Genomic DNA, 27,620 nt, shown 5'->3' on the forward strand with positions numbered 1-27,620 from the left:
TATATATATATATATATATATATATATATCATAGATACTCATATTTAAAGGGAAATAAATAAATAAATAAATAAATAAATAAATAAGACCATTTTACAGCTCAAAATGTATTATTATGTTTTTAGGAAAATAGCTTGTAAACATTTCATTGTGCCACAAACACTGTAAATAGACCTTAAAAATCCTTTAATTGCATTCACTTTTAGATTGGGTTATTGTAGCCTGAAAACATTTGAACAGATTGCATAAAACCTACAAAAGAAATCCATGTCGAGCTCCACATTATTGGAGTATTATTTGAAAGACTCTCTTACTTGTAGAAAATTAATTCCCATCTGAAGCTCCATAATCCACGCTATAGAAATAATAATAAACGCACAAAGAATCTTTAGGCCCGATACACGAGAAGGCGTGTTATTCTGGCTGATGGCCACCATTTCAGTTCTTTCTAAAGACTCATTCAATGGTGATTTGGAAATTAACTTTCGAACAGATGCACTAATTCCATTTGTACTCTGGAATGCCCGGGCACTATGTAACCCAAGCCCGGCCGGAGCTGGGATAGAGCCAGGGTAAAAGGTTACGCTCCGACTGCTGGAGACTAGAGTGTGCTCTATCTTCCTGTTAATCAATATGGCTGGGGGAATAATGGACATAATCAGTGAAAGCGATTCTACTTTTCATCTGCCCGCATTTGCCACAAGCCTCAGAGGGCACACCTGTTCCTAAATCCCTGCGAGTTTCCCTAAAGAAAGGAGTAAAATCATTATTGAGATATCGGAGCTCAAAGAGAAGAAAAACAAACCAGCGCAACAGGTTTGGGGTTTGTGATGTCCCATAACGTCATCTCAGCTTTGTAATGGAAATCATTAAACGGTTGTAGCAGAGGAAACAGCTTTATACATATTAAATTTAGGTAAATGTAATTACTCCTGATGGACGTATGGGCCTTTTAACGGACCGAACAAGAGTTCAAAGAGATCGCACGTAAAATCTGTTTAAAAAAACTCCTTCTGTAGCTATTGAACATGAAAGTATTTGTGAAGGAGCTCTTTAATCATTTGTTTTACGCTCTCTAGTTTTATTATTACATTGCGTTTCCTTTAAGCCGGCCTGTGATAATGAGTTGGGGGAAGGGGTTGCTTGTCCGCTGCCACTGTTTAACAAACTGCTTTGCTTGTTCTTGAGTTTGCAGTAATTACATCCTCTGCAGGAGCTCGGCGCATCCACACCTCCATTAAAACATCAGCCCCCCCCCCGCCGGGCCCTATCATTCACAAATTAACCCCAATACATTAGGGGGCCCGATGAGATGGACTCTTGCTGTATTTTTTATTTTTTTTTTATGTTTTGTATCTATGCAGAGCTTCATAAAATAATAGGCTGAAATAATGAGGCTCGGACAGTAAACATTTGCTGGTGGAATTGCAGCTGGACCCAAAGCCACAAACTTTTGAATGTTAATTTAAATATGGATTGTTAACAAGCAGCGTGGCATGCTGTAACTTACAAAAAACTATTTTAACAAGTCGTTTATGAATACTGTGCATGCAGTTTTATGGCCACATGTTTATATGTAGGCTACTTAAAAAAAAAGTCATTTGTCACACCGCAGTTATATTTCAGTGAAATGCTAAAAATATATTTTTTTAAAGTTTAACATTTATATTTTACATTTTGAGCAGGCAAATCACCTGAAATGTACACTTTAACTTATGCATTCATATAAATCTGTCAAATCTAAACAGTGTGTCATCATGTCCTGCAAATAAATAAATAAATAGCATTTTACAGCACAAATAATGCATCTTTTGAAATTATTTTCTGTGGTAGTCAAGGTATTGAAATAATAGGCTACAATAAAAAATTAAATAAATTCTATTGAATAGAACATTCAAGAGAAAGAAAAAAACAGGCCTAATAATAATTGTCTGATATGCATCCGCTTTCACCACAATAAAGCGATCTATAGACTTTTCATAATACACACTGCTAGTAAACAAAGACATCAAATACCATAAAACCATGCATTAGAGATTCAATACAAACGCTATACTTGTATTTATAAAATTTGTTCGATCTGCCTCCTTCAGGCACAAACTTGTATCTTTGATCTAATTTGTGCTCCCTTTCGAAAACAACGTTCTGCAATTGTACACCTTGAGCAAACGTGATTGACACGTCTGGGCGACCCGCCCTCGCCGCTTTGTGATTGGCGATCGGCGCATGGGGGGCGTGTCCGCTCGGCTGTCTTTTATACTCGGTGCGTCCTACTCCACGGCACTGATTTGTATGAGAAAGGCTGTCGAGAACGGAACGAATGTAGAAAACGCGTTTACACCGGGAGTGTTTTTGTTAACAGAGAAGTTTAGACTATTTTAAACGCGGCTTTATATTGGAACGAATCGCTGGAGCGGGAACAAGGAGAGGAAATAGCTACGAGACGCTTGCATTTATTCCCTCAGCCATTTTGCCTGCGCCCGGCCGAGGGCTATTTATTATCGGTATGCAACCCAACCGCGAGTCCGTGCCAAACAAGTGAAGCGGAGATGGGTCTGCTTTTCAAGATCTGAACTGAACTGTTTCCAGCGCTGCATTGCTTGTGTTGACGGGAGGGGGAGAAAAGAATGGAGTGCTACCTGTTGGGGATTTACCTGTTCCTCGCGCTCGCCCTGCTGCCCCGGTCGAGCGGCACCACGGCCAAGGAGATCACCTGTCAGGAGATAGCCGTTCCTCTGTGCAAGGGCATCGGCTACAACTACACCTACATGCCCAACCAGTTCAACCACGACACGCAGGACGAAGCCGGCTTGGAGGTGCACCAGTTCTGGCCTCTGGTGGAGATCCAGTGCTCTCCGGATCTCAAGTTCTTTCTGTGCAGCATGTACACCCCCATATGCCTGGAGGACTATAAGAAACCCCTGCCGCCGTGCCGGAGCGTGTGCGAGAGAGCCAAGGCGGGCTGCGCCCCGCTCATGCGGCAGTACGGCTTCCCTTGGCCGGATCGCATGAGGTGCGATTTGCTGCCCGTTCAGGGCGCGCCAGACACGCTGTGCATGGACTACAACCGAACCGACTCCACCACGGTGTCGCCGGTGCTGTCCAAACCCACCAACTACCCCAGCAAAGCCTTCAATCCGCACAAAAAGAAAAGCGGGCGAACGGGTGTTGGACCCAAAGCGAGTAAACCCTGCGAGCCGGGCTGCCAGTGTCGCGCGCCGATGGTGGCGGTGAACAGCGACCGACACCCGCTGTACAACCGCGTCAAGACGGGTCAGATCCCGAACTGTGCCATGCCGTGTCACAACCCGTATTTCACCCAGGACGAGCGGACTTTCACGGCCTTCTGGATCGGACTCTGGTCGGTGTTATGTTTCATATCCACTTTCGCCACCGTGGCTACGTTTCTAATCGACATGGAGCGCTTTAAATACCCCGAGCGCCCGATTATTTTCCTCTCGGCGTGTTATATGTTTGTGTCGATCGGCTACATTGTGCGATTAATTGCCGGGCACGAAAAAGTGGCGTGTAACCGGGAGTACGACGTCGAGCACATCCACTACGAGACCACCGGCCCCGCGTTGTGCACCGTTGTGTTTTTGTTGATCTACTTCTTCGGGATGGCCAGCTCGATATGGTGGGTCATCCTCTCGCTCACCTGGTTCCTCGCGGCGGGAATGAAGTGGGGCAACGAGGCCATCGCGGGCTACTCTCAGTACTTCCACCTGGCCGCCTGGCTCATCCCGTCCATGAAGTCCATCGCCGTGCTCGCGCTGAGCTCGGTGGACGGCGACCCGGTCGCCGGGATCTGCTACGTGGGCAACCAGAACTTGGACAACCTGCGGGGCTTCGTGTTGGCGCCGCTAGTGATCTACCTGTTCATCGGCACCATGTTTCTTTTGGCTGGATTCGTGTCGCTGTTCAGGATCAGAAGTGTCATTAAGCAGGGTGGCACTAAAACGGACAAACTCGAGAAGCTGATGATCCGGATCGGGATCTTCACGGTGCTCTACACGGTTCCCGCCACCATCATCGTGGCGTGCTACTTTTACGAGCAGCATAACAGACAGAGTTGGGAGATCACTCATAACTGTTCGTGTTTATTGGAGCAGGAGGTCAAGAGGCCGGACTATGCCGTCTTCATGCTCAAATACTTCATGTGCCTTCTGGTGGGCATCACCTCTGGAGTTTGGACCTGGTCCGGTAAGACCCTGGAGTCCTGGAGGAGTTTCTGCACGCGCTGCTGCTGGGGCAGCAAGGGCTCCGGTGGCTCCATGTACAGTGACGTGAGCACGGGATTAACGTGGAGGTCCGGGACCGCCAGCTCGGTGTCCTGCCCCAAGCAGATGCCTTTGTCCCAGGTCTGAAACAAGAAAACCCTCTTAATTATCGGGGGGGTCTCTTAGTCTTTTCATTCGTTTGCATACAAATGAACTTGTTGATGGTTTCTATTAGCGGACGAACTGGGTGAAACAATGCAGCGATGCAGAAACAATTACGTTGCGCTAATTCCATTCTATTGATATGGACATGACATGCAATCAGTCATTCTTAAGGAGAGTTTGGGCATTACATTGTTCCTAGTGGAGTAACACATGTCCCCAACTTGCAGCATTTCGTGTTGTTGGAAGACAAGTTTTGAATTGTCTGAACAATCAAAGATGGTTTCAATAAGCCTTAATGTTTCAGTGCCCTATTCTTGTTATCGTTGTTATTATATACGGGTTGTTGTTCCTTTTGCGAAATGTATTTATACAAACTTGTAAATGGTGTACAAAAGATGATTTATAAGATTATTGTAAATTTGTATATAGTGTAGATGCCACATGCAAAGCAAATATGACTTTTATTTTGACAATAAAAACTTTTTGATGAATCTGAATTTCTCCAAGTGCTGCTTTAATGCTGAGGAAGCTTCTGGTAATGAGTGCTCCGCATCGGCTCTTTGTGGTCATTCCCATTGAAGATGCCTTTGTGGGTTCTGTTCAGAGAAACTCTTTTAGCTATATCTGAGGCCTAATTAGAGACAAGGGCCTTGTGTTGGAGAATCTCCATAATTGTTGAACCCTTCACGTGCTTGCTACTTAATTTACTAAAAGAGGGCTGGGGAATGGGGTTTAAATGCAGGAAACGGGTCCTTTTCATCTGGGGAAACTTTGATCTTTCTTTTAAAGACTAGAATAAAGGTGGCATGTAGATAGAACCTTTTAGACTGATGCACCAAGTTTTTTAATGTCTAATTTGAGACTGTTGTCCTTTGATCGACGTTATAGAAATTTGTTGAAGCTCGGGGGCCCCAGCCATGTTTTGTTCGAGAAAACCTGTGACAGTTTGATTTTTTTTTTTTTTTTTTTTAACACTATCAAAACGTCCTTTTTGAATTTCAGCTGTATTAATAGTAGTTACACTCACAGAGATGGTGAATGAGAACCTACAGGCGGTCCCTTACGTAATCCACAGAGCCTTTCTGTGAAACTCCAATGGAGATTCTTAGACAAAGAATGACATTGAAATTGTTGCAGAATGGTTAGTTTTGTGTCATATTACATGTCAGTTATTTTTTTGTAATCTAACTTGGAATGTCCTGTTGCAATATTTCTGTGTTTTTTTTAGCAAATGTAAAATAGCCTGCATACAACTATTTCTTTGTATTTTTAGCCAAAGGACACCAGAGTGCTTATGTGTGATAGATTCCGATACAATAGGTTTAAACATTCCAGAAGGATATTATATTTTTAAATGAGTTGTCACACTTTTCCATTTTCCAACGTGCTGTGGTATTTCCATCTATACCTTTACACAAACAAACCATTTAGGTGGATTCATGCTACTTTGAAAGAGAATGTAACCTAATAATAATGGAAACCAATGTAAAGTCATTCATAATAATAATAATAAGGCACGTCATTTAAAACAATTACGTTTTGTAATTATTACATTTTTAGAGCGCATTCCTATTAAACTTCTGACAACAATAACTTTTTTTTTTTTTTTTGCTGTACTGTGTCTCCACCTTGCGGTCGATGTAAAGAATTACAGTTATGTTTACCAAGCTTAACTTGCAGGATTTTACCATCTTTCATCAATAGCTGCACATTATCAGATACTTTCTTAAGTTGTTCCCACTTACCAATTAGTCGGTAGCTGTAATTAAGTAGCTGCAGATATGTACAATTCTACACAGATGAGAGCAATAGGCAGGGACATTAAGTGAAATGCGTGTGGAAGCAGATACATATGAGAAAGTGTGGAAATGTTTGTTAAAATTGTTTCCTGGTTCACAAATAAACGTGGGTTTGCGGGAAGCTTGCTTTCTTCAGAAACGAAATCTTGTGTATTGTATTAGGCTATAACAATGTTATTGACAGAACATTAAATTGCCATAAAATTGACAGTCGTAAATGCCGTAAGAGTCAACCATAAGAAAGTGTTGACAAAGTTTAAAGCATACAAATAACATTTTGAAATATTTAGTCCTCTCATTTTTTGTTTACTGAGGTGAGCTAATAGTAATTAAGTCATGATTATTCAAATCTATAGAAGTATGATACTTGTTATTAAATTCGCTTCACAGACTGGCCTACTAAATTAAAAACCACTGGGTGACATGTTGTCTACCAGAAGCTGTACTATTTCTCAAAAAAAGTGTGTGGCGCTCAGAAAGCAAAACCATTAGCAATGCAATTTCCGCAAGTTTTTGCCTTATTAGAGACAAGTTAAAACGAAATAGGTCATAATACTTGTTATTAAATTCGCTTCACAGACTGGCCTACTAAAAACCACTGGGTGACATGTTGTCTACCAGAAGCTGTACTATTTCTCAAAAAAAGTGTGTGGCGCTCAGAAAGCAAAACCATTAGCAATGCAATTTCCGCAAGTTTTTGCCTTATTAGAGACAAGTTAAAACGAAATAGGTCATCTTTAAAATTGTTATCCGACATGCAAAATAAATGTCTATAAAATGAATCAACAAAAGCCTCATCGAGTAATCGCAAATTACTGTGATTTGTTTTTACTCAACAGTGCCGAGAAAAGTAACAGATACCACGTGACAAGCCGCCCACGCGCCTCTTTGAGCTGCGGTCAGGACAATAAATCACACCTGAATAAGTCTGAGATTCTTAACTATATATTGGGGAGTTCAGATAAGATTATTATTATTATTATTATTATTATTATTATTTAGCTTAGTGTTACCTGACCAATTAAAGATAACTTCCGGGCGCTAGATTACGCCCATTTTACGAGCCCTGCCACAATGCAATTTACCATTTCAATAAAGATTCATTGAAGCCAGAGGAGTGCAGTATCAACTCCTGCCAGCAGAGAGCACTGAGTCTCAGTGAGAGCAGTAACAGTGAAAGCTGCACATGTGACAGGTACGTTTCCAGGCTCCTTGGTTTCAAAACATCTCTTATTTTTTCCTCTTTTGAAAATACATTGTGCACTAAAATTCATTACTGTGGTGACAATATAATGATGAACATTATTAAAAATCAAAATCACATGCACTGTCTAATTTTGTGGCCATTAGAGGACCATTCTCACACCCAAAAAGAACTGGCAAACTGTAACTTTGTTGTAGTCTTTATAAACACCTTTAGCCTTCCTGGGGTGTGTTTCCCAAAATAAACTATGGTCGCAAATTATGTCATTAGGCTACCTGTAGAGTTCAGTGGAATTTGCCACCATAGTTAGCTAACGATGCTTTTGAGAAATGCACCCCTAGTTGGTCAATTTTAGAATGTGTACATTTACAGTTAAGTTTTAGTATTACTGTAGGCCTACATATACATACAAACAGTATATTTACAGAAACGTATATATTCAACATTCTGAGTGTCCTGAAGAAGTGTCAGAGACAGTTGAAATAACATATATGCAAAAGTAATTGCATTTATTGCACATTGATGCATTAGTGAAGAATTGACTACCTTCAGACTTGAGTTCGGTGCATATCTGTCCACTGGAGGGCATGATTTGTCAGTTTTTAATAGGATGTTCATATGGTAGGTTTTCCCAACCCTGTTACTGGTGGCATACGAACAGTACACATTTTTCTAATCAAAAACACCTGAGTCGACTGACTCGACTCATCAGCACATTACTAGAGTCTCCAAGTAATATGTTACTTTGTGGTCACATGAACTTACATGAGTGGGATCCAGTTATCATTTTGGAAATGGTTCTTTTCCATTTGAAATCCAGCTGTCATCACAATTGAAATGAAATGAAATTTAAGTGAAATTGAATGCGTTGCATTTTGAGATACAGGAGTTAATGCAGTCTGTCCTTTCTTTAATAGTCACCAGTTTAAAGTTGTGTAATATGTGAAATATTAATAATATTTCTCTGCCCTTTTAAGGGGGAGTGTGATTTGGTCAGGTAATACAATTTCAAACAATGCCAAAGAGTCACTGACTTGCAAACCATTTGACATCAGACTAAAGATCCCTAGCATCTAGCAGCAAAAGAAAAGACAAAAACTACAACTACAAATCATCATCAGTGATGTATAAGGAAAATCCATAAATAGTAAATCCCAGAAGTCCCTGGTGTGTTTAATAAGACACATGTCTGACATTGTGAGGACAGGAGGGCTGCAGTCTAGGTGACTGTCCAAAGCTAACATGTCTAATCGTTTACATGTTGTGGCTCGCTTCTGAGAGTCTAAAAGGCGCGCATCGTCTTGCTCTCGTGTTACACCAGATTAGGGAGCTCTATTTTAAGTGTTTGTTCAAAAGCTCCAAACCAAACCCTAGCGGGTCCTTGAAATAGTGTTACAAGCTACCTCCATAAATACAAAAGCAGCCTGGGTGGGCAGTAATTGCTTTATGATGAGGTCCAGTTGACTGACAATCGACAGTTCTTGAGTTTTTTCAGCCTGGAGGATTTTGGAGGAACTTTAAAGCACCTTCGTACCCTAAGGGTTGCTCTTGTTTGGTGGCCGCCCTTGTTGAAGCAGAAAGTATGTCAGTCTTAGCTTAACCTCAGAGACCCTGGGTGGTTGCAACAGACCTGTTTTTAGAAAGGCCTTCGGTGTCCCTTGATTGTCGCAGTGGCAAGGCAGGTCAAGGCCTGTCTGGCTTGTGAAAGAAAGACAGAATGCGCTAACACAAACATGAGAGGCACGTGGATGCTGATGGGTGTAGCTGATCCAAGGGTTGACATGTATCCATGACGTTGGCATCTAATAATACCTCTCATTTCACCTTGTTTCTCCAAGCAATCTATTCCAATCAAGTCACTCTGTTTCAGTCAAGTCCCAATCAACTCGCAATGCTACAAAATTAAAGCTTCTTAGTCATCTGGAGAGACAATCAAACCCATTCCGACCTCTTTTCTTGTCCGTCTCCATTGCAAGTTGGTACGTCCTCACCGGTGGTAATTTCTACCAGAGTATATTGCCCTGCTCTTCTGGTGCACACTGCTGTTGCCCCCGAGACATCAATTGCACCTTGAGGAGCTAGTTTGTCCCTTCGTGGAGGTGGTGGAGGTTTGAGACGACTGCGTTTGCTAACTCGGACGGATCTAGGAGTCCCCAAAGGCTCACTGGGGTACAGTGCCAATTCACTGCCTTCTCTTACCATCCCCTCTTCTTGGGTGGGTTGGTAGCTGCTGCTGTCGTCATTGTTTTTGGAACCAGGCATTCCAGCAATTGTAGGCATTCCTGCAAGAGGTGAAGGTTGTGGAGGGTCATCGTCCAAAAGAACGGAAGCAGCTTCATTGCCACTTGAGTTTCTGGTCCCTCTTTTGCGGAACCCTCCCGGTCCCATCACATCTTGAGTCGGCTGGATGCTGGTTTCCACACCTTGATTCCCGTTCCCTGACAAGTAATACTGCTCCTCCGCGTACATCCTCTCTACTAGCATCTCTCCTTTGCTTTTTTGCCTCATGGAGCGCTTGACGGCACAGATTAGGTCGCACACGTTTAGCAGCAAGGACAAAGCGGCTGCCCCCAACATAAAGTTCAGCATGATGGTTTTCTCAGTGGGCCTAGAGATGTAGCAGTCCACCATTGTTGTGCAAGGTGGCTGCTGACACATGAAGCGTTTGGGGATGTGGAAGCCAAACAAGTAATAATGTGCAACTCCAAATCCAGCTTCTACAAGTATCCGCAGCAACAGATGCAAGATGTAGGCTCCTGTGAAGCACTGCACCCGCCCTTTCTCAGCCTTCACGACGGTCTTACAAAGAGATGCTTTCCTGAACGATTCTTGATGGATCTTATAGATGGAGTCTGCATTTATGGATTCGGAAGTCCCGCTGTCAGCAGGTAGACCAGAACTCACTTTGTGGATCACATAGATGACAAACATCGCATAGGGAAGGCAAAGGGTGGTGAGCTGCACCAGCCAGAATCGGCCAAGGGAAAGAGGGGCAAACATGTCGTAGCACACGTTGGCACAACCGGGCTGAATGGTGTTACACACAAATCTTTCCTGCTCATCCTGGAAGAGGGGATAACCAGCAAACAGCAAGACCAGGATTCTAAGGAATACCACCAGGACGAGCCATGCTTTCCCTAAGGAGCAAAAGCACACAGTTCTTTGTCAGTTTAACTTATCTTTTATAATGTTCCTTTAACATTGGTCTGGAAATTGACTTAATGTTGTCAAGTTTGACAGACTGATCTTAGATATTACTTTAATGACAACATATAAGATATAGACCAATGTTGAGTATCTGTAGCAGAGCATTGGTAGGATCATATCAGCTTTACACTTGATATTCAGTGGATATTGTCCTCGATGTTATGACTTTGCCTAAACTTTTCTTTTTTTTCTATATTACTTCTGCTATAAAGGCATTTTGTCTCTTAATACTAATTTTTTTTTATAAAAATATGTTATAGAAATAAATTATAGAATATTTATACAAGCAAATCACAACCCGATCTCACGGCAGTTCATGCATATTTTATGAGGTGGCTAATTTGTACAAATTCGTGTGACCTCACTCGTACGAATTTGTACGATTTGTGAAAAATTGGATGTATTTTGCAAGGTGGTAAATTCATAGGAATCCATATGAATGACCACCCCAACCCCACCCCTAAACCTACCCCTCACAGAAATCATACAAAATTTGTGAGGTCATACGAATTCGTACGAATTAGCAACCTTGTAAAATACGTACAAATTGGTCGTGAGATAGTCGTTGGCAAATCATCCTGGATTATATTCTTTTACATTATATATTACCTGTGAAAACTGGTGGATAACGTTTGTTCACATGCAATATACCGTGATACAGTGCCCCCCCAAAAAATATTTGGACAGTTCAGAATGTACAAATGTCATTGCATTAGATACAAAATATATAACTAAGGGAAAATAAGTGGCATCAGCCAACGAATGAGCTATTTTTTAAATTAGTCTAAAGGTGATTTTTAGTGGATGAACTCAGTTTACATGGGTATCTTTGCAGAGTAACCAGATGTAGTTTAACACATTTATAGCAACATCCACTCACGTTTACTAACCAGCAAGTGTCCAAATACATTTCATCTTAATTTTTCAACAGTATATCTATTGTTTTATTACTTAAAATCGAACAGACATTTATGTGAATGTTTACCATGTACAAATGTGCTACCCTTAAAACAAATGTTTTGAAAATCTAATACAATGACATTTAGACATTGAAGGTTTACACATAAGTGCCCAAATACTTTCTGGAGCTCCTGTATGAATTCGTATTAAAATACCAAAACCGTGCACATACCTATGAGGGTGATGTTGTGGTTCAATGTTATGAAGATAATTTCAGATGCAGTCTGTTTAGCCATGCCAACAGATTTAGGCCTCCAAACCCAAGATATCCCACTGGTCCACTCACAGCCCACTTGATTCCACACAAGAACAAATATTTTACAGTCTGTATTAAACTCAGTCCAAGTGGGCATTAAAAATAAGCCCTGTTTACAAGCACTCAAATTTCCAGTCAGGTCCTACACACCAGGTCGAGTGAAATCCACAAAGGCAAGACTCTCGCGTATCCACCGACTTGACTTCCCATCTTACCTCTGCCCTGACAACAACTGTTCCCAGACAACAGAAGACGAGAGATGTGAGCTCCATTGTGAGGCTATTCTTACCCTCCAAAGGCATGTCGGCACGCAGGCCTTGCTTTGATATTTGGGCTCTGTTTGTCCTTACAGGAGAATAACTAGCTGGATCAGGATTCAAATAACCGTATTAAATTCTCATGTCTGATGGAGAGCATTTCAATGACAGTTCAATGTCAGTCACATGAGGTCTTGGGTGGCAGAAACCTTAGGAAAGACTTTTCGTGTTGACGTGAATTTCATTTATTTGAACCTTTTAGGCTACTAAAGACGTTTGCATACTTGTGTCTAAGTTTTTTGTTGGGTGCTGAGGTCATGCAGCAAATGAATGCAACTTTTCATGTGAATTCTACAAGGACATTTTTGGTTGGCTTCTGTTAGAGATGCGCTAGGTGGTTCTAATATTATTACATTATTAAAAAGAATCCCATCTTTAGCTCTGTCCTTGAGGTGTTTGGCGTGACTGAATGCCATGGGCTCAGAGGAGATCATAGTGGAATCTCTAGAAGCTTTTAGCCCTGTCTAAATGACCTCTGAATGAGGGGCATCTGGACAGGGGGTTTGAAGGACTTGCGTTCTAATGAATGGAGACTTACGGTATACGCAAACTGTATTGGCAGCTGCTTGGGTAGTGAACACTTACTGTAAAACTTTTTTGACACATTAAGTGAGAGGGAAATTGTGGTGGACCAAAAATAATTATTTTGCAATCACTTTATAAATAAAAACGGTAATGTATTCGTTAACAAGAAATATTTGCAAAAATAAAGGCTACTTTGCGTCAGACACTCTGCTTAAATATTATTATTAATCTGTCTTGGATAGTCACGTAGGGGAATTAGTTCTTATTTTGGAACGTGTTTATGAGATTGATTACACTAGGAGTACAGCAAATTGCATCCTGCTTTTTAAAGCGAGTAGGCGAACAACAGTTTAATTTTATGCCTGCATTGAAGAGACAATGCAAATCATACAGCATTTGCAAGTCTAACAAAATGTGTTCTTTTCAACACAAATGCATTTGTCACATTTGTGGTGATTGACAATTTAGAACAGATACTGTATGTCCCAGATGACTTATTACAGTCTAACATATTGCAATAATTTGATCTTTTTCGCCTCTGTATCTCTGTAATTGGATTAGCAGGCCAGCTCTGCTAGATAAAGACAATTTTAAGGTAACTAGCAGCGGCGTAGTTCACCAGGGACACATTTAGAGGTGCAAAGCCAAAGACTTGGGATGGAAACGCATGGGCCATATGCTCTCGGTTCAGAATGACTTGCTGTTATAGTTGATGGTCTATTTTTGAACATGTCATTGAACTATTTATTTCATAAAATGAGGTGCAGTGCAACTTATGGCTGAATTTGTTGGATCAAGTAAAATGCATCAAACCTTTCTAGCTCCAACATTCCATATCTTAACACAATGAACAGTAGATGTGATTTTATACACAGTATTTATTATAAAAAGTCTCTTAATTTATAAATGGCTATTCTCTTGATAATACTTATGAGACCAAATTTAGTTGTTGCCAAGGGTCCAAAGTGCGCAAATATCTATTCTCTCTATCAGTGGTTTCTAGTTGAAATAAGTCTAAAAAGTATGGTAAATTATGTCCTCCAACATTGACCCCCATTCCATGCAATTTGCCAAAAATCAACACTTTGAGAAACACTAAAGAGTTGGGTAAAAAAAGCAGAAAACCTTTACTGTAACTTGTCAAACACTAAAATGTGAAATACCTGAAGAACCTCTGAAAATTAAAACTCAAAGTTTACTCAAAATTGAGACTCATTTGCTGAATCACCTCAGGAAAGTTGACCATTTCTTCATCTATTTGAGTTACACAGTCCAAAAAAGTAAAAATAAATTATATATCTCAATTACTAGACTGTGGCAGCACTGGAAATAATTCTGAGAAATCCATTTTACCTATGCAAGGGTTTGAGAAAATGAGAATGTAAAAATAGCAATACATACTACAAATGACAAATAATATTAGATACTATTCATACTAACTTATAGTAATTTGCACCTCTGAGTGCAAATAGTCACTACAGTCATGCATTCATTCATATGTGTAGCTAATTTTGAAAATGAAAATATGTGGGTCAAATTGACCCCTTAAAAAAAAAAAAAAAAAAAAAAGAATTATTAAATTTATCACGTTTTACACTTTTCAGTCTCTGAAAAGCGTCAATAGAGGTTTTCCGTTTTAACATCTTAATTGATTTTCATAGTGTCAACTTTTGGCACAAAAACACAAAAAGCTAACACAAAAGCTGTAACTTTTTTTTAACAGCATGAGGGGTTCAGCAGAAATTGACTAAACTAAACTAAAAACTACATACAAATCCTACCCCGAAAAATATGACCCAGTCCTCCCTATACATCTTATATAATGTGATCAGACTCATTAAAAACACATTAGATCAGTTTTTATTGCAACTTTTAAAAGTTTATTCTTGTGGCGGTTTCTAAACATTGCTTCTGAACTGGGAGCATCAGTTAAAATCATAGTTCGAGAACAAAATAAACTGCATGCGACCATTGTAGCCTCCAGATCCTGGGCGGACGGCCGCAGGCGACTGGGTTCACTTAGTTAAACAGAAAGTAGAATCAAATAAGATCATACATAGGAGATAGGATTCAGCCTTTGGCACACACTGAAAACATACTGAAGAAGGGTTTGACCTTTGGAACAGAAACCAATGACAACAACAATGTATTATTCATAATAACAGGCATACAACCAGTGACCGAACATAAAATTAAAAAGTCACAACTTACAGCAGTTTTCTTTCTTTTTTTCACAGGAAACCACTTATAGTATAAATGTTCTGAAAGATTTGAATTTGTAATTTCCTAGAAATTGCAATGAAAATGAGAAAGATTCCAGAGCAACAGACAGAAAGAGCAAGGCTACTAAAGACGTTTGCATACTTGTGTCTAAGTTTTTTGTTGGGTGCTGAGGTCATGCAGCAAATGAATGCAACTTTTCATGTGAATTCTACAAGGACATTTTTGGTTGGCTTCTGTTAGAGATGCGCTAGGTGGTTCTAATATTATTACATTATTAAAAAGAATCCCATCTTTAGCTCTGTCCTTGAGGTGTTTGGCGTGACTGAATGCCATGGGCTCAGAGGAGATCATAGTGGAATCTCTAGAAGCTTTTAGCCCTGTCTAAATGACCTCTGAATGAGGGGCATCTGGACAGGGGGTTTGAAGGACTTGCGTTCTAATGAATGGAGACTTACGGTATACGCAAACTGTATTGGCAGCTGCTTGGGTAGTGAACACTTACTGTAAAACTTTTTTGACACATTAAGTGAGAGGGAAATTGTGGTGGACCAAAAATAATTATTTTGCAATCACTTTATAAATAAAAACGGTAATGTATTCGTTAACAAGAAATATTTGCAAAAATAAAGGCTACTTTGCGTCAGACACTCTGCTTAAATATTATTATTAATCTGTCTTGGATAGTCACGTAGGGGAATTAGTTCTTATTTTGGAACGTGTTTATGAGATTGATTACACTAGGAGTACAGCAAATTGCATCCTGCTTTTTAAAGCGAGTAGGCGAACAACAGTTTAATTTTATGCCTGCATTGAAGAGACAATGCAAATCATACAGCATTTGCAAGTCTAACAAAATGTGTTCTTTTCAACACAAATGCATTTGTCACATTTGTGGTGATTGACAATTTAGAACAGATACTGTATGTCCCAGATGACTTATTACAGTCTAACATATTGCAATAATTTGATCTTTTTCGCCTCTGTATCTCTGTAATTGGATTAGCAGGCCAGCTCTGCTAGATAAAGACAATTTTAAGGTAACTAGCAGCGGCGTAGTTCACCAGGGACACATTTAGAGGTGCAAAGCCAAAGACTTGGGATGGAAACGCATGGGCCATATGCTCTCGGTTCAGAATGACTTGCTGTTATAGTTGATGGTCTATTTTTGAACATGTCATTGAACTATTTATTTCATAAAATGAGGTGCAGTGCAACTTATGGCTGAATTTGTTGGATCAAGTAAAATGCATCAAACCTTTCTAGCTCCAACATTCCATATCTTAACACAATGAACAGTAGATGTGATTTTATACACAGTATTTATTATAAAAAGTCTCTTAATTTATAAATGGCTATTCTCTTGATAATACTTATGAGACCAAATTTAGTTGTTGCCAAGGGTCCAAAGTGCGCAAATATCTATTCTCTCTATCAGTGGTTTCTAGTTGAAATAAGTCTAAAAAGTATGGTAAATTATGTCCTCCAACATTGACCCCCATTCCATGCAATTTGCCAAAAATCAACACTTTGAGAAACACTAAAGAGTTGGGTAAAAAAAGCAGAAAACCTTTACTGTAACTTGTCAAACACTAAAATGTGAAATACCTGAAGAACCTCTGAAAATTAAAACTCAAAGTTTACTCAAAATTGAGACTCATTTGCTGAATCACCTCAGGAAAGTTGACCATTTCTTCATCTATTTGAGTTACACAGTCCAAAAAAGTAAAAATAAATTATATATCTCAATTACTAGACTGTGGCAGCACTGGAAATAATTCTGAGAAATCCATTTTACCTATGCAAGGGTTTGAGAAAATGAGAATGTAAAAATAGCAATACATACTACAAATGACAAATAATATTAGATACTATTCATACTAACTTATAGTAATTTGCACCTCTGAGTGCAAATAGTCACTACAGTCATGCATTCATTCATATGTGTAGCTAATTTTGAAAATGAAAATATGTGGGTCAAATTGACCCCTTAAAAAAAAAAAAAAAAAAAAAAGAATTATTAAATTTATCACGTTTTACACTTTTCAGTCTCTGAAAAGCGTCAATAGAGGTTTTCCGTTTTAACATCTTAATTGATTTTCATAGTGTCAACTTTTGGCACAAAAACACAAAAAGCTAACACAAAAGCTGTAACTTTTTTTTAACAGCATGAGGGGTTCAGCAGAAATTGACTAAACTAAACTAAAAACTACATACAAATCCTACCCCGAAAAATATGACCCAGTCCTCCCTATACATCTTATATAATGTGATCAGACTCATTAAAAACACATTAGATCAGTTTTTATTGCAACTTTTAAAAGTTTATTCTTGTGGCGGTTTCTAAACATTGCTTCTGAACTGGGAGCATCAGTTAAAATCATAGTTCGAGAACAAAATAAACTGCATGCGACCATTGTAGCCTCCAGATCCTGGGCGGACGGCCGCAGGCGACTGGGTTCACTTAGTTAAACAGAAAGTAGAATCAAATAAGATCATACATAGGAGATAGGATTCAGCCTTTGGCACACACTGAAAACATACTGAAGAAGGGTTTGACCTTTGGAACAGAAACCAATGACAACAACAATGTATTATTCATAATAACAGGCATACAACCAGTGACCGAACATAAAATTAAAAAGTCACAACTTACAGCAGTTTTCTTTCTTTTTTTCACAGGAAACCACTTATAGTATAAATGTTCTGAAAGATTTGAATTTGTAATTTCCTAGAAATTGCAATGAAAATGAGAAAGATTCCAGAGCAACAGACAGAAAGAGCAGGAGAGAGGTATTAAATAAGAAACAAAGACTCTATGCAGAGGTAGAGTTCAGTGCACACGGCTAAAACTCGCCACTCGCCTGCCTACTGCCTCCTATCAGGACTTGAGTTTACAACACCGCCTTCAGATCCAATGCTGGGCCGCATCCTCACATGCTCACAGAAAATAAATAGAATAGTACAATCTTCAAATGCTTCAAATCAGTCTTTCGATTCACGATTCCATTTTCTCGAACGTTATCCCTGATTTCAAACAGTTTCCAACACTCTTAAAATGTGCAAAGGGAGTTACTTATTCCTGATAAAACAACTGACATATTTATAAAAAAAAAATCACATTTTTACCCATAATTGTCCAGAATAAACTAAAGTAAATACTGGTCACATATAAATATCTGAAGATCATGATTGCATTTCTTTAAGTATGTACAATATACAAAAGATATTTTTGGAAGTTCTAATTCTCAAGGTGTTTCTGAGCGAAGTCTCACAAATGAAAATGTCTCAGTTACTCTCAACAGAGAACATAACGAATCATTTTCACACATACATCTGATGACATAATTCAACACTTGCTTTGAATTGGGAATATAACATGTCTAAAAATGTCTAAAAACTGTCTAAAATCTAGTGCTGTCAAACGATTAATCACATCCAAAATAAAAGTTTTTGTTTACATAATATGTGTACTATGTATATGTATTATGTATATATAAATACACACACATGCTTGTATATATTTCAGAGAAATATGTTATTTTATATATTAAATGTATTTATTTATAATATAAATTATATGAATGTAAATATTTTCAACATATATACTGTTTGTGTGTGTATTTATATATACATAATAAATATACACAGAACACACACACATATTATGCAAACAAAAACTTTTATTTTGGATGCGATTAATCGTTTGACAGCACTACCAAAAAATATTTTGCGGTCTTAATGAGAAGGGAAGATAAAATGGTTAATTTCATGTTTCTGAGCGAAGTCTCACAAATGAAAATGTCTCAGTTACTCTCAACAGAGAACATAACGAATCATTTTCACACATACATCTGATGACATAATTCAACACTTGCTTTGAATTGGGAATATAACATGTCTAAAAATGTCTAAAAACTGTCTAAAATCTAGTGCTGTCAAACGATTAATCACATCCAAAATAAAAGTTTTTGTTTACATAATATGTGTACTATGTATATGTATTATGTATATATAAATACACACACATGCTTGTATATATTTCAGAGAAATATGTTATTTTATATATTAAATGTATTTATTTATAATATAAATTATATGAATATAAATATAGACATGTAAATATTTTCAAAATATATACTGTCTGTGTGTGTATTTATATATACATAATAAATATACACAGAACACACACATATATTATGCAAACAAAAACTTTTATTTTGGATGCGATTAATCGTTTGACAGCACTACCAAAAAATATTTTGCGGTCTTAATGAGAAGGGAAGATAAAATGGTTAATTTCATATTCTACATCTAAGGCCATTTTCCCGCTAAACGCAGGCACTGCAGGTGATGGCAGTGGATACAGCAGGAATTCCTCTTTCTCACCAATTCAATTCAGTCTCTGGTTTGACGCATTGTAATTGAGAAATAAAACACTGCAATCAGTCCAAACATTTGTATCGCCGTGGCACTAGGAGCCTCACCTTTAATAACAAGTATTTTGACTTCAAGACACCAATTTTAACTCAATGTTATCTGAAAGTTTCAAATATCAGCTCCAGTCTTTCCAATAGGTATTGTACGGAATAGATAGAACACACAGTGTATTGCTTTGAGAATTGGAAATGAGTGACACAGCATGTGTATATCTGCCGTTTGTTGAGGTTATAAAAAAAAAATGGTGACAAGAATATACACGTTCATGGTCATTGATGATGGAATGTCATTGTTGGCTCTGCAGAAGAAAAACCTTTGATTTCAGTATTAAAACTTCCAATTTCAGTCCATTTCGACATTGTACATTTTCAATTGAAACGAATTATTTCAAGGCATTCAATTATCGAATCTTGTGTTTCAAAAGGAAAGTCCCAAGAACGTCACATGGAAACCCTCCACACCACTTTCCTTTTGAAAATACAAAGTCAGCTTCCTTTACTCTTATATAATAAGACTAAATGGTGCAAACTGCCTTTATCGAGTATTACAAATTGCAGGGAAAAAACAAAACACAATAAAATAATCAGACTAAACAAAAAGATCCAGATTGTATATTTTCCCATTAATTTGCATTGTTAGACTAATTTTAACCGTCATTAAAGATGTTTTTAATTTAAAATAAATGAGATAAAATGTTAAACAACTATGTAAGTACAGTGGCAATTTTAGAGTTTGATCAGCTCACAGCCATTTGGAAAGAAATACTTTAAGGAATAGAAGAATATCTAGGGAATATCTTGAGAAGTGGTTGATTTTGGCTCTTGATCTTGATACGACACATCTGTGAGCATCCAGGTGGAATTTTTCTAACCATACAAGATCAATTAACACCGTATGAATACTTCCTCACCTAGAATGGCAAGCACGTATGACACAGAGCTGTTGGAATGCTGTTCCAGTCATTGGGCGTCTTTCTCCCTCATTTATATTCACATACTCCAGTTTTTTTCTGAACTGCAGTAGCAGTGTCCTCCTCTCTTCTCTAAGCCACAGATTGGAAAGTGATCTTTGTGTGGGTGTATTGTATATACAGCAGCCGTATGACCAGCAAGGGCACTCTTTAGAACAAAAACCTCTGGCTCAAGAGTCTTGTGGAGGTACTAAGCACGCATGTGTCCTCTTAGAGAACGCTTCTTCTGACAGAACGCTTTTTCTCTCAGTCTCTCGTGAAAGTCCCCAATGTCCACTTTTATTAGGATATGATGGCCGGCGACCATCTGACCACTGTCAGGTTATCTGCGCTCACTGAGCGCTTCTTGGCTGCTTTTCTCAAGTCTTTATATCTGTCGTCACAAAGCCTGGAGATCGCCTGTAAGAAACATGAGAAACATTTTAATACTCTATATTTTACAACTTATATTAAAAAAATATAATTTTAGAAATGTAACTGACTTCAACAGCTTTTATACATTTCTTGGCTTGACTTTTTCAGGCCCAGAGTGTTATTATTATTATTAATTTAATTTTTTCACAAATGTGGAAATAACACAAAGCTCCTCTTACTCAAGGTGTTCCCCAGGGTTCTGTTTTTGGCCCTTTTCTTTTTCTACAGAATTATTATTATTATTATTATTATTAACTTGTAAGTCATTATCTGCTGAATTATAAGAGTTAACAATGTCATATAATGTATACATCTGATACAACTGAAGGTGTCACAGAAAAAGTATTGGCCAAACCTGTAATTTCTGATGCAAAAACCACATTTCCAAGTACCACAACCTCCAAGAATAAGTGGGAAAAAGTTTCATTCTTGAGACAAGATACAACTTGTGTCCATTATTTTGAGATGACAGATGATTGTGTGTGGGAGCGTATAAAGAGGACCAGTGCAAGATGGAAGCAGGGGGGCTGGTCCTCATGAAAGAACTAGATCACACACCACTGATTGATTGAGCTGTCCACCCACAGACCACTGACTCAAGATGGGCTAGTGGGCTATTATGCCACCAAAGGTAACTGTGCGCACACACACACACACACACAACTGAACTAACTAACATCATTATAGGCCTGGTCTTGTCAGGACTGTAATTGGGCAGCATCAAGGCTGAATTCTGGCATAAGACACACATGGGGATTCAGCCGAGGTAATTACTCAGCCCTGCTGCTACTGAATCAATGGACCAATACAACATGTCATGATATCCCTTCTTAGTGAAAGCTGTACCAAAGCAAGCTTTCAAGTTTTACTGACATATTATTTGTAACTTGCTGGAACAATGCTAACAGATTCAGTATTACAATCTGCCGAAATATTGGACTTCTCATGAAAACCTAGAAACCACAACACACTGGGATATGAATGAGATCTTGAGTGACAATCTGAGATAAATATCTTAAGCTATATAATGTGTTCTAATGATCTAGAGTAGTATCGACCACTCACCTCAAGTTTCTGGGCCTTGTCTCTGCTGAGAGGCTCAAGGGGAAAGCTGAGGTTGTTCGCCTCTGAAAGCGAACGCAAGTCAAAATAGTACTTGGCGTAGACGCTTGATGGGACGTTAATATTGAACTGCAGCAGCTCCAGAAACTGTCGTTCCAACTCATTCCTGGTGGGAGAGAGAAAGCAAAGATAATTAGTTTTGCGTATGTTCCTTTTGACATTTGTCAGTGGGTGGAAATAAGCAAAAAGAAAATCTTGAAAACATTCTGATTTAGCATGTTTCAATGAAAATCGATGTCTTTTTTCATTTTAAAACTACAATCCTGACAAGAATACCAAAAGACAAGCCCTGATCATCTGTCCGTATTAAAAAACCTTCCTTTATTCACCCCCAGATTTCTTACCACAGATGAAATTCCTCAAAGTTCAAAATAAACAATCTATTGTCACCCCTTCCTACCACTCGCATAATTATTCCAATGCATGCAAAAAACGACCAGCTTAATATAACCAACAATGAAGCCTCTGACAACAAAAAGGCAACAAACACCCACAAACCCACACTCTATGGTCCTCCATGCTGTTTGTGGTGTGCTTTGGGAACAATGTGACTGCCTCCTTCACTGAATCTTTAGTCAGGACGGCCTTTAAAATAACTGTGCTCAGCAGGAGTTGAAAGGGCAGATGTGACAACATGCTCAAAGTGTCAAGTATCACTCTTTATGTGTCAGCTCAATTTCTTGGCACCTTGCTTTCAGGGATATTATATATGGTACCTTAAGGTCTCTAGGATGTAGTTTCTAGAACGTCATAAAAACATCATACTTACCCGCTCTATTTATGCTTAGAACCTTAGAAAAGCTGCCAATAGATATGAAATCGCATCATATGACCCCTTTAAATTACTTGCACCTCAGAGCATTGTCATGTTATCTTGAATTCAGTGGTGCAAGAGACACACACTTACATGTCTTCCACGGTGATGTCTTTGAGGATCTGGCAGTAGTCAACATTCCATACAGCCTGATCATCCCACACTTTTGACGCCAACAGGATAGCACCCAAAACAATCCTCTTCCAGTTAGCAGGACAAATGTCAATCTCTGCATATGTTAATAATCTCTCCAGATACACCTGACAGAGAAAGAAAGTGGATTAATGTATAAGTTAAACATAAAAGTAATACTAATATGCCAATAAAGCATCTTGTCAATCAAGTCAAATTTAAAGAAACCAATGTTTGTTTTTAGATTCTGGTGACTGACACTAGCATTTCTGTTTTTGGAGCAAGGTTACTGCAGCGTCACTGCAAATATGTGATTACTGCAAGACTGACACGTAGGTCAGGGGGCACGAATGCTGAAAGACAAACAAACACATATGCTCTGCCAACCAAAAAAAACGCCTGATGCCTCACTGGTAACAAACTGCAAACGAACACCATTCCGTTTTAACCGCACTAATAGATAAGTATTTTTTTTGGACATGTACCATGAATCCGTTAAAAACATTGGAGTGCTATGTAAATACAAAGTTTATGAATAATTTCAGCCAGGTTTCAGGGCCCATCATAGACCAGAGACTGCATTTAGAATTACAAATGAGTTGCTTCTGGTATATGACCAAGACTGCATTTCACTCCAGATTTACTAGAGTTTAGAGCTTTTGACACTATAGATCATGACATACTCTTACATTGATTAGAAAATTGCATTGCCTTAAGCTGGTTTAGAATTGACCGTTACCAATTTGTTTGTTTAAACGTGGAACTAGCAAATCTAACATTAGTAAGTATGGGGTGTCACACGGATCTGTGTTAGGTCCCCTGCTGTTTTCAATATACATGCTGCCCTTTGGAAATATGAACAAAAAAATTGTATTAGGTTAGTTTGGTTCTATTTAAGGTTTTTCTCCAACACTTCACCACCTTGACACAGTTAACTGTGACTGCTCACTGGGCCTCATTGAGATTAAATTTAAGATTCATGTTCATAAGGAGCCAAATAACAAATATTGCAACAAACATTTTCAGCCGTTTTGAAACCATCTACATTGTGAAAAGCTCTATACAAATGAATGTGAAAGCAATGATTTGATAATGCTTAAGATGATTGTTCAGTACTATGACAAAGATTTCAGTACTTCAAAATAAGACCGATCCCCTCATTAAGCGATTTTGGCTAATCTCAGCTCTGGAATTTTGCTATATTTCATGATTTTTTCAAAAAACTCAATCTGTACTCCTAAATCACACGGATACATTATTTCTCTAGGCATTTCAATTTTATACCATAAAGATGAGAGAAAAAATATATTCTGATCAAACTGCTTCCTGAGGTGCTCATAAATTCTCCATGTCTGTTGAAAGGTTCTCTGTGTTATGAGACTGCACAAGGTTGAGACGTACTGTTAAACACCACAGGATTTTTTAAGGAGAACAGATAGATTACCGAGCCCTTATTTCTGTTTTATCCACTTTAAAGTCTATTGCTTTACCAACTAGACATATAGCACACAAATAGCACACCTCTTTTTAACATGCCACATGTTTCTAGGTATTTTTCCTGTCTGTTGGACAAGTAACATGTCAAAGGCAATTTATATGTTTAATGGCAAAGAATGAGTGTGATCACTAGCAAAAGTGATGGTTTCCTAAGTAACTCCAATAATATTTCTTTGTGTACTTCTAAAGGAAAGTTATAAACATTACTTATTGAGTGGTGGAATTGTAAGTCTGTGCTCTGTTGACGTGGTGTATGACAGTATGCTATAGCCATGGGCGTCTTAAGCATTCATAAACACTGCTGATGGATGTAGGCGAACAAAGAAGTCCTTATAAAAATGAAAAACGCATGATTTATGCAATGCAAAAAAGACGTAGAAGCACTAAGCAGCGCAAATGCACATACACACACAAATTGGGGACAACAATGTCAAAAAATATTAGTTTTCCCACAGTGGGAAGGAAATCTAATAAGAGCTCAATTTTGTTTGTACAAAGTGTAAGACAGAAATCACACGTTTAATTGCTTCCACTGCATCGGGGGGCTCCGGCTCACCCGTGGGCAGTTGTGCATTAAATATGTGCTTATGAGAGTATGTTTGTGAGCTAATCTCCTCTACGCTGTTCAAGATGAACTAGTGTCAGCAAATGGGCAAATTACACACCTACAATTTATAAATCAACAACCTACAAGAACACTCCAGGGACAGCGGTCAGCAGCCTAATAGAAAACATTAACCTGAGTAGAGCTACGAAAACATAATTCAGTTTTTATTCAGCTGAGTCATAAACGTTTTAAGAGGGCAAATTACCATAAAGTGTTATATAAGTGTTAATTATATACTATTATAGTATTAGTATTTATTTCAATTTGGAATGTTTTCAATTTCAGGTTTTTGTGATTTTGTCATTTTTATTATTAATATATTTGTAAATATATATTTCTGTTAAGCTTCATTTCAGAGATTTATGTTTTGGGCAACAATTTTTGAAAAGACAAACTGATTTATTATTTGGAATCTGAGTGGGAATGTTTTGATAGTGTATTTTTCAAGTCAATCAGTCTCCCATGAAGTTTATTGTGTGCAGTGACTCAGTTTCCTTTCAATAACTGAAGCAACCAGCAACAGCCAATCAGATTTTACCAGCATCTCTGCACCTGTTGCCCCCTACAGGTCAAGGAACAGGCTCAATCTGTCTCAATCTACATTTAGAAACAAAGAAACAAAAACAATCTGTCTATCAGTGTACAGATAACACAACACAGATCCCAAACTCATACAAAATATCTAGGCTAAAGCTGCACTCAAAACAGTGTTTTTATTAGTTTCAAATTTTGACTATAAGTATCAAGTCTGGTCCACTTTGCAGTTTTTATGGCCAAGAACCATCTAGAAAGAGACTGCCTGATATTTAAAGTAATTTACCACAGTTAGCGTTTTATGTGATATGCAGGTCTGAAATCAATGGTACTACAATAATAATAATAGTGCAACAGTTTACGAGAAAGGTTTTACAGGTAATAATAGTAAAGTAATCATAGGGATATCTATGTTTATTTTTAGGTCAGATATTTCAGTCATCTACAGATAATAAATTGATTAAAACCAATTAGATTGCAGCTTAGAATTTTAAGGACACTCTTGGCTTTCTTTTTTATGTGCAATACATCAGATGATCTGTGAAGAGTCCATTGGAACTATCGGAGGTCGAGACTACATTTCCATTGGATTATCAGTATAGTTTAAAACCCTATTAAACACACACACACACACACACACACACACACTTAAGCTTCTTTCAAGCATTCACAGCCCCCTTATATGTCTACAACTTGTTTAATGACACCTCCTGAATCCAATCCAAAAAGACACGGATGAACTTTCATTTGTCCGCCATCAAGTCACATGACCTATCACTCACCAGAGTAACTATGGCACACTCAGCCGTGAGCTGGGCGGCACTGAAGAGCGTACGAACAAATCTGTAGATCTGTTTCTGTTCTGGGTCGTGCTTGTCATAGTCTGACGGCACCTCCGATTTCTGTGGAAAAAGGAAGTTTTAGGACATTCCAACTTGTAATTACACATCTCATAAATGAGCTGCAGAAACGAAACACTTACTGAAAGTGGATGAAGTTTTTCATCAAAAATGTCTAACAGCATTCGCCCGTCCACATTTCTGAAAGGAGAAGGGTGAATTGAAATTAGATTAGGGAAGACTGATACTTATTCTATGCTGTATTCATATAAAGAATTAAAGAACCAGGAAAGTGTGTGGTGATAAATTTTCAATGTTGCTGGAACCTTGTCTAAAAGTTATATCTCAGCAGCTCCGAAGCCTTGGAGTTTGAAGGTTATAATAACGCATTGAGGGTTTATATGGTATTACAGGTTTAAAAGAAAGATAGACACAAAGCCAGAGACAGAGAAAAAGATGGATATAAAAGTATGGTTGGTAGGTAGGTAGATAGATCTGTCTGCAAAGAGAATTGAAAAACATACCTGTTCTTTATGTGGTAGTATATTGCGAGGGAAACACTGCAAACAGAAGAAAAAGCAGAAAATCAGAAAGAGTTGATATAACGGTAGTCAACATGATAAATTCAACATGATAGCATCAAATAAATTCAAGCTGAAGGAGAAGTTGTATATAGCGTTATCTTTTGTATTGCGCTGCTATTGCATTGTCCTCGCTAGGGTTGTGACGGTGAGGACATTTTCCCACCGGTTAATCGACGTGTGACAACACCGGTAATACCGGTATCACCGTGGGGGCGGGGCGTTCCCTCTTTTCCCTTCGCTTTTAAATAGCTTGTAAAAGCAGTGTGCCCATTTTACTTTAACTTTCAAATAGAGGCAATTCGGCGTAAAGCAATTGTTCGTTTTTAGTTCATTTGAATTTTCCCTCTTTTCCTCGCTTTCCTTCGCTTTTAAATAGCTTAAAAGTGCCGTGCGCATTTTACTTTCACTTTTGAATTAACGGCAGTTTGGCGTCAATTGCTTGAATGCAACAACAAAATACAAACGTCAAACTCACTTTAGCATGTATATAAAACATAGAACTTTTATTAACAAAACAAATAAAAATACGGCAAGCTATGCCTAATATAAAATAACAAATAACTTACATACCACCAGAGACAGTAATATATTGGATCACTGTTACACCACAATAAAGAATGCATATCACTCTGTTCCACGGGCAGCTTGGGGCTCTCTGACCACTGTTTGGTTTATCTTATACCGACCTACAGGCAGAAACTGAAATCAGCTAAACCTGTATTAAGGACTGTAAAAAGATGGACTAATGAAGCAGAGCAGGATTTAAAAGCTTGTTTTGACCTCACTGATTGGAG

At 38.3% G+C, this 27,620-nt stretch overlaps 3 protein-coding genes across 6 annotated transcripts in view; 1 reads left to right on the forward strand and 2 right to left on the reverse strand.

Moving 5' to 3' along the window:
* Nucleotides 1-2,257: 2,257 nt before the first annotated feature.
* Nucleotides 2,258-4,824, forward strand: fzd8a (frizzled class receptor 8a). Its single transcript, XM_016551136.1, has one exon. It carries the CDS (start codon nt 2,628-2,630, stop codon nt 4,365-4,367), a length of 1,740 nt encoding a protein of 579 aa, XP_016406622.1. The 5' UTR covers nt 2,258-2,627; the 3' UTR covers nt 4,368-4,824.
* A 4,496-nt stretch (nt 4,825-9,320) lies between these two features.
* gjd4 (gap junction protein delta 4) lies at nt 9,321-12,113 on the reverse strand. Its single transcript, XM_016551151.1, has 2 exons — nt 12,101-12,113; nt 9,321-10,525 (listed from the first exon to the last, which is right to left on the reverse strand). Exons 1-2 carry the CDS (start codon nt 12,111-12,113, stop codon nt 9,321-9,323), a joined length of 1,218 nt encoding a protein of 405 aa, XP_016406637.1.
* A 7,002-nt stretch (nt 12,114-19,115) lies between these two features.
* The window catches only part of ccny (cyclin Y), a 57,854-nt gene continuing 49,349 nt past the window's right edge, over nt 19,116-27,620 (reverse strand). For all 4 annotated transcript variants that reach the window (XM_016551140.1, XM_016551138.1, XM_016551139.1 and 1 more), the window contains 6 exons: nt 26,767-26,802; nt 26,386-26,443; nt 26,186-26,305; nt 22,727-22,893; nt 21,763-21,925; nt 19,116-20,682 (listed from right to left, as the gene is read on the reverse strand). In XM_016551140.1, the coding sequence (XP_016406626.1) occupies nt 20,566-20,682; nt 21,763-21,925; nt 22,727-22,893; nt 26,186-26,305; nt 26,386-26,443; nt 26,767-26,802 (661 nt within the window). In that variant the 3' untranslated portion in view covers nt 19,116-20,565. The remainder of the gene's footprint in view (nt 20,683-21,762; nt 21,926-22,726; nt 22,894-26,185; nt 26,306-26,385; nt 26,444-26,766; nt 26,803-27,620) is intronic.

The sequence above is a fragment of the Sinocyclocheilus rhinocerous genome, unplaced genomic scaffold (assembly GCF_001515625.1).
Source record: "Sinocyclocheilus rhinocerous isolate Xijiao unplaced genomic scaffold, SAMN03320098_v1.1 scaffold914, whole genome shotgun sequence".
Lineage (NCBI taxonomy): Eukaryota > Metazoa > Chordata > Actinopteri > Cypriniformes > Cyprinidae > Sinocyclocheilus > Sinocyclocheilus rhinocerous.

What these genes read in the sequence shown, in the direction of transcription:
- fzd8a (XM_016551136.1), top strand. Translation starts at nt 2,628, where the DNA reads ATGGAGTGCTACCTGTTGGGGATTTACCTGTTCCTCGCGCTCGCCCTG.